Consider the following 17,617-nt stretch of genomic DNA (forward strand, 5'->3'; position numbering starts at 1 on the left):
GGGAACAGGAAGTAGTCATTCGTTTCAGCACGGGTGAATATAAGCTCCTACTCATCTAGTGGTTTCCGGGATGATTTTCTTGCCTGCCTTGCTACCGCGCCTTCTGTTTGCACTTCAGGTTGACATTGACTGCAATCAGAAGGTGGTAGTTTACGATCAAAGCTCCCAGGATGTCACCTCTCTGTCATCAGACTGCTTTCTCACTGTGCTTCTGGGCAAACTGGAGAAGAGCTTCACCTCTGTTCACCTGCTTGCAGGTAAGACTGATTCAGCAGAAAGGACTTGGACTCCTGCTGAGTCCTGTGAGCAAGTGGGATTTCCCAGTGCAGTGAGCTCAGATACAGTGACAAAATGACTTCCTGCTGGGCTGTCGAGTGATGAAACAATTCCACTAACTCCAGTACCTCACTCTTCCACTTCCACATCAGTCAGTGCAATTTTGATTTGGCTGAATGCTGGGTGCTCTTGGTGTTTCATTAGCTGAAAGTGTCACCCAGTTCCTTGTGAATGTGGATAGCTCAGGGCCAGTTGCTTCTGTCCAAGGATTTTTCTATTCACCTGCATCACAGGAGCACCGAATGAGCCATGTGTTGCTCCTGTCATTGTTCCCATCCCCTGCTGAGAGCCAGACCAGGATCACAGTGTCAGACCCTTATTATAATAATGTCATTTATTGTTAAAGTGGACTCAGAAATAAGGCCACCTCTTTGGACATTATGAGCAATGAGATAGGGAGCTAATGCATGCAGACTGTTTCTTCTGATTACTACGGAGACTGTTTTAAAACTTGTTTACTTGTGTGATTTAATTTTGCTTTTACAATTAAAAACAAAAATCTCAACTTTGTAAGTGCTAAGCACTGATGTGATTGTATAAGCACACAGGGAGGACCAAGTGGGAGGACTGCCTGCCCAGAGGAAAAGCAGCGTGCTTACCCTTCGCTCGCCCTGTTTTGCCAATGGTCCTCACGTCCTCCCACTTGCACTGGCTCACAGACAGGGAATACAGTTTACTGGCACACAGGACCTAAACAAAAAGCTGCTGTTGGGCAAATTCAGCCACAGTGATACAAATGGAGGGTTTAAAAAATCTGATCTAAGAAAAAGAGCTGGGTACAGTGGCTTACACCTGTAATCCCAGTTACTTGGGGGGGGGTGGAGATAGGAGGATTGAGGGTTGAGGCGCCAGCTTGAGCAAAAATGTTAGTGAGACCCTGTCTCAAAGAATAAGCCAGGTTTGGTGATCCATGTCTGTAATCCCAGCTATGTGGTAGCAAGATCATAATGTTAGGCCCTATCTGAAAATAACTAATGCAAATGGGCTGAGGGTGTGGTTCAAAGTGGGAGTCCCTGAGTTCAAACCTTAGTACTGAAAAACAAAAAACCCTCTATAGATAGATAGATAGATAGATAGATAGATAGATAGATAGGTCTTGTTGTTTTCTACCTTTAGTGTTTGTTGGAAGAGGGTACAGTGAACTTGATGTTAACTGGCAATTGATTGTTAGAAATACAAATATTTCAGTTTTAAGAAAGTACGATTAATCCGCTGTTGGCGTGTTAACACTCTCAAACTCTGTTGACAGTTTTAAACTCTTTTCAGCTCTGTGCAGGTTTAGATAAGATTTCCATATCTTCAGCTCTCTAAGAACACGTTCTCTAAGAACAAGGATAGTGAATGGTCTCTCAGAGCATCTGTAAGCATGCTTTTCATTTATGCTGATTCTGTCTGCTCTGTCTCTGTGTTCTTAGGAGTGAAGCCTGCTTACTTACAGAATTCTGTGACTGAGAATTGTAATTTTAGGCCCTGTCTCTGTTGACAGATACATTTTTTTTTGTCCTTCCACGATGGCGGGGATGGAACCCAGGTCCTTGTGCATGCTAGACAAGCCCTCTACCACTGCTCTTGGTTGTTCTCAAACTCATAATTCTCCTGCCTCTGCCTCCTGAATGCTGGGGTTACAAACATGTGCCTTTGTTTTCCGGGAAGGTTTTTATCAATAGTGTTGCTTTGGGAGGTGCATTACTGGGCACTACGGACGAACAAAGGCTCAGTCTGATCGGTGGACACATGGTATGGCACTGAGTTGAACACCCTGACATCTCCATTTTGTACAAGAAGTGATTCCTAGGCCTAAAGGGAAGCCCCGAGCCAGCACCGGGTCTGGAATCTTGTCCTCTCCTCTCAGAAGGCCGCCTCCTTATCTGCACTGCTTGTTGGGCCGTTTCTGAGCAATCAGACCTCTTCTGGCACCTAAGAGTGTTCTAGCTGGTTAAGGCCTCCCCAGCCACCCAACAGCCTCTGACCAATTGGGAGTTCTTGGTTGGAATCTGTCCTTCAGAGTAGATAGAAAATTGGAGTGAATGGAGAAGAATGTTGGGGAGGGAATAACCATCAATTCTTAGGAACCTGGTTTGTTTTTTTGGTTTGGTTTTGTTTTTGCCAAGGTCCAGCTTTTCAGAGGACATACTAATAAAAATGTCTTGAATGTTTTGCATGGGGAGAAATAACTGAGGCTACTGTATATTACAGGGTCAGTGCAGATGAATTTCACTACTAGCCACCCTGCAGCTTTTAGCAGTTAGAGAGTTGCCAGTTCTGTGTGGAATGATGATAAGTACACATCATCCTACCAGTGTAGAACTACCAGTGTAGATCTTTTCAGCCCTCTTGAGAAAGGAAGAAGCATCAGGGAAAGCTGTGTCAAGTTCTCTTCATTCTGGGCCACCTTACCCAGAGAAGAGCAAGTCTATGAGGAGGGTACAAGAGGACTCCCAAAGAAATTGATAACAGCATCTTTTTTCTTTTGGTTTACTCGAGTTAGAACTCAGGGACTTGTACTTATTAGGCAAATGCTCTGCTATCTGAGCCATGCCTACATCCTCTTTTGCTTTTTAGGTTTTTTTTTTTTTTATAGATAGTGTCTTGTGCTTTTGCCTAAGCTAGCCTAGACTGTGACCCATCTAGCTACAGCCACCCACATAGCTGGGACCACAGGTGTGCACCACCACTCTTGGCTTACTGGTTGAGATGATGTCTTGCTAACTTTTTGCCTTAGCTAGCCTTGCAGCAGTCCTCTCCTTTGCCTCCTGAATAGCCAGATAATAGCATCTTAATGAACTCTTTCCCTTAAACAAGAGGAGACTTGGAGGACGTGAAAAGTGAAGGATTACTGAAGGAAGGGCGGTGGATGTAGAATGCAGCGAGCTTAGTTCTTTAATATTGAGCAGGTCTTGTTGATCTCTGTGTCCCCTCAAGACCTAGCACTTCTTAAGTTTTTAGTAAGACTTGATATATAAATTAGCTTATAAAAGGGTTTTATACCATTTATGTGTCATGTGACTTATTAGTTTAGAATATGAGTGATTATCTTAAACAGTGGTAAAACCTGAAAGTATAGAGAAAACTTGAGATTGTTTTTGAATATTTGTAAAGCATTTTATTCAGATACAGCATACATATAGCTACTATGGAAAAGTGTCTAATCCGAGAGTGTTTTCATCCATTAAGCATATTACAAGTCTAATTAAAAATACAGCTGGCAGTTAAACAATGCTAATTCCATGTGGTCCTTAAATACTGAAATGTGATAGAAACATCAACTATAAATCTTAGCAGTCCGTGTCGCTGAAGAAAAGCTAGAGTAATTTTCCTATTAAAAATGTCAGTCAAGCCACAGCATTGTGTTACACATCCCCACCTCCTGTGGATTAAAGGGGCTAATTATCAGTAGTGTCCTCGTTTTAGCAGAAAAGAATGAATTCAGATCTCTTTAGAGTTTTCCATCACCGCTGATGTGTAGGTAATAGCAAACCGGCCCCTCCTCCACGTTCCCCTGCAGCTTTTGAGCTCCACATATCTTTGCTGTGACTTCATTAAAGTTAAGACTTAAACATTTGTATTCTTGGAGTGACAGGATGGGCAAGACATAAATGTTTGTTCATTGAAATGGCTTTATAACCTTTCCTTTTTGTAAGCAACAATGCTATAATGTCTATTTGGCTTTAAAAAGTCTAGATTGTTAATAATATGAAGAGAATACAATTCTACTGAGACTATTTCAGAAACGTTTATGTAATTAAAATATGTTAGAAGAATTATGAACACATTTTTACGAAGAATAAACTACTTTGAACTTGGCAGTAGAAGGTCACAACTGTAGAGAGTGCCACCTTGGAGCAGTAGGTACTCTGGCAGTGGAAATGACTGAAGATGGAGCAGGGAAGAGGCAGCTGCCCTGTCTGTACCAGGACGTGCTGGGCCCTGCTGTTTTTCGTACAGAAGTCAGGCTTAAGCTTTAGTGGAGGGGGAGAGATGGGCTGTGAGAGAATCCAGACTGGAACCATTTTTGGGTTTTGTATACCTTAGACACAGACAGAAGAAGAATGCACAAGAGAGGACAAAGGGAAGGAAAGCTAGCTTGAGTAGTGGAAGCTGTCTTAGCATAGGATCTCTGTCCTCAGGAGGTATTGGTGTCTTCTGGGCTACCTGGGTGCCATGCCCAGCACCAGTTCCCTGGGTTTCTAACAAATGCTTTGAGATTGAGGCAGTTCATGAAGCTGTGAATAGTACTGGCCTAGGGGTCAAAGCTGCTCATTTCTGGGTGACTTCAAATAGGCTCTGTAGCCTGAGTCACATAGTATTTTCAGCTCTTAAAGAAGAGAAAACATCTCTTGCTTCCTCTTCCTTGCTTCCCACCCCCCCCCCCCCCAGCGCTGGGGATTGAACCCAGGGCCATGCATGTGCTAGGTGAGCACTTTACTGCTGAGCTACATCCCATCTTCCATACTCATTTCTGTCCTCTGATGAGGCACAGCAGGTAACACTACAACAAAGACAACCCATCAGTGAGTCACAGGTGGCAGCTTTTTTGTTAGCAAATGAGGAACATAACTGAGTAGGTGGCTCTTCCACGCTCTCATTGTTCTCACCTTGTGCCTACAGCCCGCTTCCATGTGCAATCTGAGAGTCTACTAGAATTTCCTCAGGAGGTTGGATTGGGAATCAAGATGCCCATTTCAGACCCGGCTTTTCCTGAAAGTCTCCTTTTTGTCACACCATTTCCTCGGTCTTTTCATGGATTTCAGAATTGTAGTCATATTTCACATTTAATAGAATGAAGCAATCTATAAAAGATCTACTGCATATAAAAACTTAAAGCACCAAATGATTTTAGCCAGAGGGGATCATTAAATCAAAGTCTAATTCCTGTGTTCCATGCTAATGGGCAGCTTTGAGTAATTATAGAAAATACCATTTATTGAATACGTTAGTAGGTACAGTCTTAGGTGCAGTGTTAAGAGCTTTTCAGATTTTCTAGTGTAGTTAGACTACACTAGAAATGTATTTGACTGTTTACACATTTTCAATTTAACAGGGTTCTAGATGCATATAACAGTTCTGTGTACTAAATGTAGTTTTGGTACATTTCTCTACAACCAGAGAAACTGAGCTCTTCCTTTAGGAGTTTTAGAGTTTCTCTGGTTGTAGAATTTGCCATCCATGCTGCTGTTGGTACCAATTCCATTATTTCTTCTCCCATGTCTAGATAAAGATATCTTTAATCATTCCATTTCAAATCTGTAGCATATGATAAGAGACATTAAACTAATGTATTTCAGTAAAAGCACTCCAGTTCAGAATTGGCTGCTTTTGTGACTGAAAAACTACCTTGATTGGGAATCACTGAAAATAAACTAAAAATAAATGCTGTACACACAACACACACACACACACACACACACACACACACACCCTTATATACACAGAAGAATATTATTTAACCTTAAAAAAGAAAGGATCTGGAGTGGTAGCTCAGTATATTGTTTGCCTAGCTTGTATGCAGCCCTGGGTTCATATCTCAGCCCTGAAAAAAAAATGAAAAAAATCCTGCCATTTTCTATAACATGGTTGAACTTGGAGGACATTACACAAAGTGAAATAAGTCAGATACAGAAAGACAAACACTGCATTGGATCACTCCCATATTGATCTAAAAAGTCATAGAAACAGAGTTGAATGGTGGATACCAGCAGCTGGAGGGTGGCGGTAACAGGGAGATGTTAAAGGGTACAGACTTTCAGTTAGAAGCTGAATTGGTTCTGCCGGCCTAATACATAGTCTGGTGACCATAGTGAATAATGTGTTGTATAACTATAATACACTAAAAGAATAGATCTCAAGTCTCCTCACACCCACAAAAAAAAGGGTAGCTATGTGAGGTATGTGACATTTCACAGTATATATGTATATCAAAGCATCATGTGTGTACCTTAAATCTGTACAAGTTTTACTTGTCAGTCATACCTCTAGAAAGCTAGAACAAAAACAGTGTGGTTTTTCCCATGGTTGCCCTTGATTTGCTGACTCTGCTTTCAAGTCTCAGTTTACAAGATGTTATCCAGATTGGATGGTCTTTTCTCCAACTGCTACCTGCCACCTGGTAAGCCATTCTCTGCCACTTCCAGCTACCAGCAGCTAAGACGTAATGCCCTTGACTATCTTGAAAAAATGACTACAGAGCTGACTGAAATAGTTTCTTAGTTCCTTATCCTGGTATTTTGCACAAGCCAAACAAAGCACTCTGGATGACAACAGTGACATCAATCTTCCCCTGCCCCAGTTGTGTCATCTGTGTGCTCTGGAGAGATGCCAGGTCCAGGCATATTTTTTGGCCTTTTCATTCAGGCAGCCTCCCAGTGTTTGATGGGCACTGTTGTGGTTATGCTGTGGACTTGGCTGTAGGGGCGCAGCTCCTGGAAGCAGAAGGCTTGTCTGGGCCCTTGAGGGTCTAGTGGCTACTTTGGAGAAATGTGCCTAGACAGGATGGGATGTGGGAAGCAGATGACTGTGTGCTGTGTGATCAGTGGTAAGAGATGATTCAGGGGAGTCTGTACAAATCGGGGAAGACCTGAGTATGACAATGGAATTTTAATCAAACCTTGAAAAGTGAATAACATGCAAGTGCTGAGGGTCCTTGGCATTCTAAGAGGGAAAAACATGATTTAAAAAGTCAGGAATGATAAAGAAGAAAATAAGAACAACTGCAAAAAAAAAAAAAAAGTCAGAAATGAGCCAGGCATTGTGGTTGCATGCCTGTAATCCTAGCACTCTGGAGGCTGAGGCAGGAGTTTGAAGCCAACTTGAATGCAAAAAAAACCAAAAAAAGCAAGAATCCCTCAAGGGGGACCAATGAGGAGACAGAATGGGTTTATTTGTAACAGGGAGAAACAGGAATTGAGAGGAAATGAGATTAAGTTACTCCAGCCCTTCAAGCTATGCTGTCCTCTCTGTCACCAGATCTTCATCTGACCTCCTAGGTCTGAGAATCCCTCTTCTTCTGCTGCCAGGTTAAGTCAGGCCAGCACTATCCCTCTTCCCGACTGCTCTAGAAGTGTCTGACTTGTCTTCTCCCATCTGCTGTTTTGCCACCTTCTGATCCATTGCACACACTGTAGCCAAAGTTATATTTTTATTTTATTTCTAGATTATGTCACTTTCACATTTAATATGCACCAGTTCTCTTAAAACAAATTGCACAGTCCTTAGCAGACTCTTGTGCCCTGCAGTGGCTGACTTCTGCCTGCCCCTTGCTTCCGCTAATGTCAACTTACGCCTTCAGGTTTCACTAGGCTTGTTAGGCCTTTATCCCAGTTGCACTAACCCTATAGCATTGTGTTCTCAGCCTTCAGAGAGGCTCTGACTTGCTTTAGACTCTCTTCCTTTTTCCACTTCTAGGTCTCTCCTCCTAAGTCAGTATAGCTGTTAAGCCTTCCCTAGCTGCAGGAATAGTTGGTTTCCACTCTTTCTTTTTTGGCTGCTACTATAATTAGTTAACTCTTTATCTAATAATTACTTGGCTAAAATTTGTCCAACTAAATTATGAGCTCCAGAGAGGGCCTCTGTCTTGGTTACCACTGTCTTCATTATGTAACACTGTGTGCAGCTTACAGTACATGCTCGTTTAATGTGTTTTGAAGTTCGGTGTGCATCCCTGTGATTTCTAGTATTGTTTGGTAGTCTGAACAGGTACCTTTTCTTCCTTTATTGCTCCGTGAAACTGTGCAGGGAGCCAAAGAGGAAGACTGTTGATAGAGTGGAATGAGTGGAAGTGGTCTTAAGGAGAGCCTGCCTCATGGTAGATGAGAAGGCTCTCACATGAATGACTTGGATAGTGATTCACAGACAGTTCGCAAGTTAGTCAGATTTGACTCTCAAGTCATTCTCCCAAGCAGACTCAGAATCCTTTTGCCCTCTTGACTCATGGTTTATGATTGGCCATCTCATTTATTGTGTCCTTTGATCACTTAAGACATATCAGCAGTCATCACATCCTCCTGGGGTGTGATGGAGCGAGTATCTAATGGCTTCCTTGGGACAGACCCTGATTCCTTGAGCCACATAGATTCAACTGCATTCTCCACAGTGCTTTGGAGTCCTGGGCCACTTAGGGCATCACAGAAAAATTTTCCTGCTCCATCTTTCCTAAAAGCCCACCTGAATGTAGCAAGGAGCACAGTAAGGACTCACTTTTGCTTTTGGATGACCAAAATGGCACTCCCCAGTTCTATCTTTTTCCCCTTTAGTAGCAGAAAGATGTCTTTCTTGTCCCTTGCCTCCTCTCTCACCCTGAGAGTCTTCTGGGGCATTGTAGTCTAGGAATAGGAAGCAGATTGTGTGCCCCCACCCATGCCAGCGTAGCTTTTGGCTTTGAATGGAATCAGGAAATCCTTTTGAACACCAAAAGCATACAAGACATGTCCATCAATAGCTATTCATTGTGCAAGGAAGGATTCTATAAACATTTACTGAATTCTAATTATATGTCAGGTACTCCTTGATTACCAAGGAGTGTTATCATACACAAGCAGTTCACAAAGTATTACAACTAAAGAAATAAGGCAGATCATTGCACACAGGGCAATTCACAGTTACCAGATCATTGCTAAATACTGCTCAGTGATGACATAAATTTTATAAAACTTCTAAGTTGGCAAGACCAGATACATGGGTCAAGGAAGATACATAGATTTTTTTTTGCAACAGAATAAGATAGAAACTATCAGCACTTCATAAAGTAAAGCAAGACTATATCGTGAAAGTCATTTCAGTGGTGAGTATACATATGTGTTCAGAAGATTTTGATATAAAATACATTGTTGACATTTTGGTCATGTTAAAGCTTTTGGAATGCACTGCTGGAGAAGAGGTGTAACTTGTGCTTACCTGTGGTTTGGAAGAAAATTAAAAAGGAGTTAGAAGGACTGAATTGTCAAAGACCCAGGAATAGGAAAGCATAGGTGTGTCAGGGACATGTAAGGTCTAGCTAAGTGTTTGGCTTTTATTTAGTCAGTATTTGGAATCATAGAATAATGTCAAAACATTTGGCAGCAGAATGGAAGTGAGTGGGAAAGAAAGACAAATGGGTCAGAGCTATACCGAATTTATCCAAGCATGAGGCTTGAAGGTCTTGGGGTGGGGTGTTGGTAGGAGAATGGAAGCCGGGGACCTTATGCAGGAAAAATCAGTGTGTCAGCACACCAGGTAAATGCTGCTGAGATGACTGGAAGATGGAGTGAATACAAGCAGGGATGTAGAAGGAAGCAGAGGGAGATTTTGGCTTTGAATTTATTTTTAGGGTGTCTATAAGCCTTTCAAGTGGAAATGACCCAGGGAGTTAAAAAATGTTAGATTGAATGGGGCTTGGGACAGTAAACCCCAAATTATGAACTAGGAACTGTGGTTATCAGGTAAAAAGGAACACGTGTGATGTCTGTAATAAGCCTCCTTCCACTTTGATGGACGTAGTCCTCCTGAGTCCTCCCTTCTCAGGAAGTCCTGGATACTGGTTGCTTGGCCATTGACTTTGCATCCTAACATCACTGGGGCACTAGTCAGAGCTGCCTCTGTGAGTCTAGCTCTCCTACTCATAGCTTCTGGTTGTGTTCCTTTTGACTGGCTATTCTGGTTGCACTCTTTAGAACAATCTTTGCTTGTTTGAGGTGTTTATTAAAAGTCCTGGCAGAGTGCATTTTAAGAGGATGTGTTTCTGGGTGTAGTTCTGAAAGATAAGTGAACTAGTTGTCATTCTGCATCTTGGAAAACTCTTTCTTACACAGCACTCTCAGTATGATCAAGCGTGTCATATCCATGTATGAAATGCCATGATGAAACACAATCTAAAAACACAATGCTCTCAATTTTGCCAGTTGAGTTGATTTAATAACATCCTGAGGAATATTAAGATTTGGATTTTCTGAATCCTAAAACGTTACATGTTTCAAGCTGGGTGTGGTGGCACATTTCTGTTATCAGAGTATTCGGGAGGCTGAGGTAGGAGGATCATGAGTTCAAGGTGAGCCTGGGTTACAGAGCAAGTTCAAGGCCAGCCTGAGCTATCTAAGTAGACCCTGTTTCAAAAAACAACAAAAAAGTATGTGCAAGTTTCATTATTTTAGTATCTCATGAATTCTGTGCTAGTGCTTTGAAAAATTTTAATTCATTTGTTGTGTATGTGATAATTGCTAATTCCCAAATTAGATTGGATAGAACTTCCATTCCCCAACTGTGCCTGCTGGATAGTCATTTAATACAAGGTGAGCTTTTTTGAAGATGTCACTTACAGGATGTTTTATGAGATGTTCAAACTCCTGAACGGTTTCTAAGGACATACGTGTCTCTCCACTTTCCTCTTGGTCTGTGCTCAGTAGGTATGGGGTGAACGGAATGAGAGATTTTCTCTTCAGTGTTGCTCAGTGGTTCAGAGCCCTCGGTGGAGGACTAGCCGTTGGCAGAAGTGGATGGAGTGTGCTGATGCTGTGGATATTGGGTCATGCTCTACCTTCTTAGAAATGACTTACCAAACCAAAGCAACTTACCCACAGCCAAAGATTACAGTTCCATTCTTTCCTCTGCCTTCTTTAAGGGACAGAATTCAGTTGCCTTTCTTTTTCCTCCGTTACTTTCACCCCTCTGTGATATAGCCAGCTGGCCCTGGGAGAATTGTAACCATACTTGAGTCTGGTATTGAGCGTTCACAGGACAAAGTTGCCTGAATCACTTACTTCAGATTCAGACATAAAGGATTACTCTATAGAGCAGTGAAAACACTTTATTGTAAAATAAACATTTTTAGTACTTTCAATTTCCAATATGAGGGTTGTGTCCTGTGTGGTTATAAAGCAGCAGATTTGATTTTCCGGTGCAGAGAACTGCTCAATGCAGGTACACGTTTGCTCCAATTTGCACCTACATTCTAAGATGAGTAAAGGGAGGGGTTGTGTTTATGCCTCAAGATGGTAGCTTTATTTCAACAAAAGCATTAAACTACAAGAGAATGATCTTAAACTGTGAGACCATATGGAATAAATGAAAACTTACAAAAGTAAATTTGCATGTAACTTTTTAGAAAAGTATCTTCCACAAAGTAGACTTTTATGTAAGTACTTTTTCTGTATGTAGCCATGGAGTCCATTCACATGAAGGGGACATGAAGAGAAAGTCCTCTGTCCTTGCAGGGAGCTGTTTAAAAAATAAAAACAATTGACATTTACCTTCAGTTTGCCTAAAAGAATGGGGACCTATTTTTAGAACTTGGGACTTAAATTTAAGTGTCACTGAGCTGTAATAAGCACGACTTTGTTAATAACGTAAATATTCTTTCATTTTAAGAAAATACGCTGTGATTTATAGCTGCTTCCATGGGTCAAAGGAAAGAGTGACTAATTAGAGTTGTTTGGTAGAGTTGCTATATGTATTTTATTTTACTTGGCATATTTTCCCCAGAATGGAATGTGAGTTCACATTGGTTTTTACAGAAAATAGTACTTCTGATTGGAACTGCGAAGGAGGTGCCCTTAAGGAAGATATTTTTCTTGGCTGAATTAGAATGTAGTGATATATACATTATGTATGTCTTTGAAGCCCTACTGAATGTTTTCTCTGTCCAAAGTAATATATTTTTATTTCTAAACATGCATTCTTTTGGTTGGTTTGATTTCAGTGTCGCAGGCTGCCCATCTCTGTCAGAACATCTGAGGCGGCGTCTTCCTGCCTCTTAAACACAGCCACTTCAGAGAAGAGGGCTCGGGGGTGCGGCCATTCTTAGGTTCAGGTGGATGTTAGGGAGGAACACAAGCCTTACTTTGCTCTCTGTCTCCTACATTCCCAGACGATAAATAGCACGAAATTTACGGGTGGGAGAAAGTCGATAAGACTGCACAATGAGACAAGTCCTTGAACACCTTTTTAAAGTATCGAAAAATTCTGTAAGAAGCTTAGTTTTCAGTACTGCTTTTCACGGTGACAGAGGAGGAGGATGAACTGAAGCTACGTCTTTTTGTAATGGACATCTTTTTGTGCATGGAACAGAGTTATGACAAGGGCAGAGAAGAAGGCACTCTTTCCATGTGTCTGTCAGCCATTTGTATCAAAGTGTGCATAAATGAGCTGTACTGTTCTTCCACAGATAGTTTTTAAAAGGTTCAGAGGAAATCAAGTGGTTTCTCATGTGGTGTTAATTAATGAAGTGAAACTGGAGTCATCAGAGTACAGAGTGAATGGAAAGTCAGTGAATGGAAAATACTGGCAACAAAGGAGGATGTCAGCAGAGTGGACCATTGCCACTGGTAAAGATCAGGGAAAATGTGCTCTGTGGCTGAGGTAGGGCTTACTGGAATGAGCCACATTTGGGATATTTCAAGCCAGATCGAGCACTAAATGAATGCTCTGATTTCATTTAAATCATTAAATATTTTTAAATATTTGGCTGTTTGTGCTTGTGCTAGATATTAGTTGAAAATACTTGTAAAGGAGGGTTCTTTTTGTTTTATAATGTGTTTTACAAGGTGTTGTTGTTTGATTTGGCCTTTTGTTTTGTTTTGAGGTTGAACAATGGTTTCTCCCTTTTATTTATTTCTGTTCCCTACCAGGAAATTTTCTAGAGCTGCACTTGCTCTTGAGGTAGGCCAAAGTTAAAGTGACCGCTGCACTGGTTAGAGGTAGAGCAGGACCTTGAACAGCCAGACTGACTGACTCAGTTCATGATTGTTGAGAAGTGGCATCGCTCTGAGGAGGGTGTGGGAGAATGTCCCTCTGAAAGCTGTTCTGTGGAGGAAGCTTGAAAGCCAAGACAGCTTCTGCTTCACTACCGACCTGCAGTGAACACGAACAAACTATTCAACTAGTTCATTTGTAAACCTGTTAAAGACTTTCATATTTCTGGTCATGCTAGATCCCCTTCCCTTTCTTTTCCCTCATTGAAGCTTTTGATCCATATAGCTTTAGGGAAGGGAAGGCTCTTCCATGAGATTGGGAGAGGCCCATGGCCATTGTTAACCTGAACTGAGAGCTGGCAGATCACAGCTGGTAAGGCTGGGACCCACAGATACCAGCAGGCCTCATGTCCCAGTCTGCCCTTTGTTCTCCAGTGCAAGTCTCAGCCTCTATTAGCTGCAAGTGGGAGTAGTGGTGTGCCTACTCACAGCAATGCTTGTCATGTGCAAGTGTTCAGTGTAGTCTGTGATTGCTCATTTATTTATAAGTATGATTACTTGCAAATTTAAGATGGAATTTGAGTGAAGCTTCCTTGGATTCTCAGGTTTCTCTTTCTTTGAGAACATTTCCTGGAACACTGTTTTTGTTGGATTTCAATAACAGACCATCCCATGAACTGTACTGGAGTGACAAGAAAAGATAATATAAAAACAATTCTTTAATGAAACAGCAGAATCATCCAGTTTTATAGAAGATAAAATTTTGAAGTCATATAATTAATTCTAATCAAAATAGTGGCTGTCAGTTGTTAGGTTTGGTTATGGTAAGCAGAATAACGAGAATCTACCACTTTATATGACAGCTGTATCGTACAGTTAGAGATGCTGAACAGGAACAAAACACTTCGTAGAAATAAAAGTATAAATTCTAGACTGTGTACACACACCAATGTTGTTGTCCCTGTATTTTGACATTGTCTGGGGTGTGCTTGCAGGTAGAGGAATTCTGGCTGACTCCATGCCAGTGGTTGTAGTGTCCCCAGTCTAGCATTTCTGTGGGTGTGAATTCCACTAGCAATGTATAGATTTTTAGAGAAAATTTCATGGTCAAGTAGGTTTGCAAAACTTACTTGGCTTAAATAAATTAAACTAGTTTCTTTGGAGACATTTTTTGGAGCCTTTAATAAGCTAACACCTGCAGTGATTCTTCCAGGGAGATAGGCTGTGCACTATTTCTCTTATTTTTGAACAAATATTCCATCTGTCAGCTTCTTGAAGAACACCAGTGCTCTGGGGCACACTATTTATTTATTTATTTCCTTCTTTTTTTTATTGTTTTATTATTCATATGTGCATACAATGCTTGGGTCATTTCTCCCCCCCTGCCCCCACCCCCTCCCTTACCACCCACTCCGCCCCCTCCCTCTCCCCCCCACCCCCTCAATACCCGGCAGAAACTATTTTGCCCTTATCTTTAATTTTGTTGAAGAGAGTGTATAAGCAATAATAGGAAGGAACAAGGGTTTTTGCTGGTTGAGATAAGGATAGCTATACAGGAAGTTGACTTACATTAATTTCCTGTGCATGTGTGTTACCTTCTAGGTTAATTCTTTTTGATCTAACCTTTTCTCTAGTTCCTGGTCCCCTTTTCCTATTGGCCTCAGTTGCTTTTAAGGTGTCTGCTTTAGTTTCTCTGCATTAAGGGCAACAAATGCTATCTAGTTTTTTAGGTGTCTTACCTATCCTCACCCCTCCCTTGTGTGCTCTCGCTTTTATCATGTGCTCAAAGTCCAATCCCCTTGTTGTGTTTGCCCCTGATCTAATTTCCACATATGAGGGAGAACATACGATTTTTGGTCTTTTGGGCCAGGCTAACCTCACTCAGAATGATGTTCTCCAATTCCATCCATTTACCAGCGAATGATAACATTTCGTTCTTCTTCATGCTACATAAAATTCCATTGTGTATAGATACCACATTTTCTTAATCCATTCGTCAGTGGTGGGGCATCTTGGCTGTCTCCATAACTTGGCAATTGTGAATAGTGCCGCAATAAACATGGGTGTGCAGGTGCCTCTGGAGTAACCTGTGTCACAGTCTTTTGGGTATATCCCCAAGAGTGGTATTGCTGGATCAAATGGTAGATCAATGTTTAGCTTTTTAAGTAGTCTCCAAATTTTTTTCCAGAGTGGTTGTACTAGTTTACATTCCCACCAACAGTGTAAGAGGGTTCCTTTTTCCTCTGGGGCACAATTTAGAAATAGAACCTTAGAAACATACCTTGCTTCCCATTCCTACAGTTGAGCAGTTAGCTGCAGATGAAGCAGGAAGGAGGGCCTCACAGATGACACTGGGTCCTGCACGGAGGGTTACTAAAACAAAATAATAATCGCTGATACCTATCTGCATGCTTACTGTGTGCTATGCACAAAACATCTAAAGATGTATTAACTACTCCCCTCAACAACATGAGGTCACTTTCCTCATTTTATAGATGAGGAAACTATGAGCCAGCAAGTTAAGCAACTTTCCCAAACCAGACAGCTGAGGATGGTAGGGCCAGGATACAAACTCAGATACAGGTGTATGTGGGGGTGTGGGGTGTGTGTGTGTGTGCATGCGCGCGCGCGTATGAGAAGCAGGGCTGGTGCTCCTGAAGTGTGAGATAAAAATGAGTTTGGTATGGCTGGAGGTTATGTTGGGGAATGGTAAGAAATGAAATCATATAGATACAGATCCTGAGGGCCTCGTCCATCACACAAAGGAATTTGGGGTGTCTGTAATAGATGCATCTACCTTATTTATTTGATCATCTTAAGAACTTTAGTAAGCTTAGGACAGGCATAGCTGTCCACAGCTTTCTGCTGTTGTAGCTTGCTGTGTCTTAGACCCTGTGCTGGATGAGCACAAACAGTAGAGACAGGAATCCAGTGGGATGATGCCTGAGCTGATCATACCACAGGGGATGATTATGTGGATGACTTTCTCCCCTTGGAAACTCCCTGATCTCCCAGCAATTTTGGAGGTCAGATTTTACATGCTTCTTGAAGTATGGGGTAGTGTCTAATAAAAGGAGGTGGAGATAATTTCAGTGAAATTTTTAGGGTCTTGTTTAAGGCTTAGTTACAGAGGTGGTAAAAGTGGGGTTGCACTGTCTTCTAAGACTTAACATGTCAATTGTTTTTAATTTAATAATGCTGCAGATACACAAGTATTCCCTGTAATAAATCCCCTATTAAGTAGTGAGAGGGTTTGGAGGGCTGGAGGCATAGCTGAAGTGGTCATGCATCTTCCTAGAAAGCTAAAGGCTCTGAGTTCAAACCCTAGTACTACCCCCCCCTAAAAAAAGTAAGGGTTTGGAAAGCTAGGGACTTAAGGATTTATGTGAATCTACCTGGTTCCTAGGTTTGAATTTAGACAGAAAGGAATATTTAGATTGGAAACCCCAGTGAAGACCTTAGTCATTTATTTCCTTCCCTGGGAGGCTACATGGATTTCTGTCCATTGAGTGGGACAAGAGTTAGTGAAGGTCATAGTGCAGTACATTTGAAGGACAGGACTGGAAAAAATGGAGTTCTTCTGAGTCTAGGAATCTTGCCACAAAGCCTTCATACCCTCAGCAGTTTAGGGTCTGTCAACAGTTCTTTGTGGCACTTAGCAAATGAACAGGAAATTTCCAGAAACCTGGCCATAACAGCCTACAATGCGCCAAGGATGTGATATAGAACTGTTTCTAAGAGCAGAAAGGAGTATGCTTGTAACATCTTTGAAATTAAAAAAAAACAAAAACAGCAACAACTGTATGATAGGAACACTTAAAATTAACTCTGGGAAGAATTTTAATGTGATTCATTTTATTTTGAAGAAGTGCTTTTTGGCCTCATTCCACACTTTTTGCTTCTTTTTAGGCAAGGCCATCATTGATGGCTATTGGCCAAAATCCTGTGCATGCTCCACAAAGCACATTGGCGTGGGGCTGGAAAGTAGAGAGCGCATGCCCCAGGGTACACGGAGATGAAGAGGATGTGTGTTGTGAGCAGGATGGGAGTCATTCAGGGCTTCAGGACTCACACGTCCACACTGCAGCCCACAAGCCAGGACTCAGTGCTGGGGTCTACATGAGAGTTAGCAGGAGCAGCTGTGGTGTCCACTGGATCCGTGGGATTGGCTTTTTGTTTTAAACAGTGTTAGTTGTATAGCTTACACCTTGTGCATGGCATAATCTTATAATGTTTATTCTTAGGTGGGTTTGCTGAGTTCTCTCGTTGTTTCCCTGGCCTCTGTGAAGGAAAATCTACTCTAGTCCCTACCTGCATTTCTCAGCCTTGCTTACCTGTTGCCAACATTGGGCCAACCCGAATTCTTCCCAATCTTTATCTTGGCTGCCAGCGAGATGTCCTCAACAAGGTGGGTGCTTTGAAAATCTCCTTCATTGCCTGTGTGTTGGTGGGGTGGAGAGGCAGCAGCTGCCCATCGTGTGCCACTGGAAATGCACTGATCCCAGAAAGGGGTTGTCCTCCTCAGAGTGGCTCCCAGCTCATGGATGCATCATCTTCTGTAGTATGGCTTTGTTAATGTTATTTATGGCCACAAGAAACCCAAACTATTTGTTTATTTTCCTTAG

At 41.8% G+C, this 17,617-nt stretch overlaps 1 protein-coding gene and 1 long non-coding RNA gene across 3 annotated transcripts in view; one reads left to right on the top strand and one right to left on the bottom strand.

The window, feature by feature from the left end:
• The window catches only part of Dusp16 (dual specificity phosphatase 16), a 72,241-nt gene that overhangs the window by 32,276 nt on the left and 22,348 nt on the right, over window positions 1–17,617 (top strand). Inside the window, exons 3-4 of the mRNA XM_074076029.1 lie at window positions 119–257; window positions 17,237–17,400. Of these exons, the coding sequence (XP_073932130.1) occupies window positions 119–257; window positions 17,237–17,400 (303 nt within the window). The remainder of the gene's footprint in view (window positions 1–118; window positions 258–17,236; window positions 17,401–17,617) is intronic.
• Window positions 3,448–17,241, bottom strand: LOC141424037 (uncharacterized). 2 transcript variants are annotated; one of them, XR_012448839.1, is made up of 4 exons: window positions 15,274–17,241; window positions 13,555–13,674; window positions 11,380–11,520; window positions 3,448–10,992 (listed from the first exon to the last, which is right to left on the bottom strand). It is a non-coding gene; the product is annotated as an uncharacterized lncRNA (long non-coding RNA). The 2 variants fall into 2 exon arrangements; XR_012448838.1 differs by lacking the exon at window positions 3,448–10,992 and having other exon boundaries at window positions 11,069–11,520.

The sequence above is a fragment of the Castor canadensis genome, chromosome 6, assembly GCF_047511655.1.
Source record: "Castor canadensis chromosome 6, mCasCan1.hap1v2, whole genome shotgun sequence".
NCBI classification, from domain to species: Eukaryota; Metazoa; Chordata; class Mammalia; order Rodentia; family Castoridae; genus Castor; species Castor canadensis.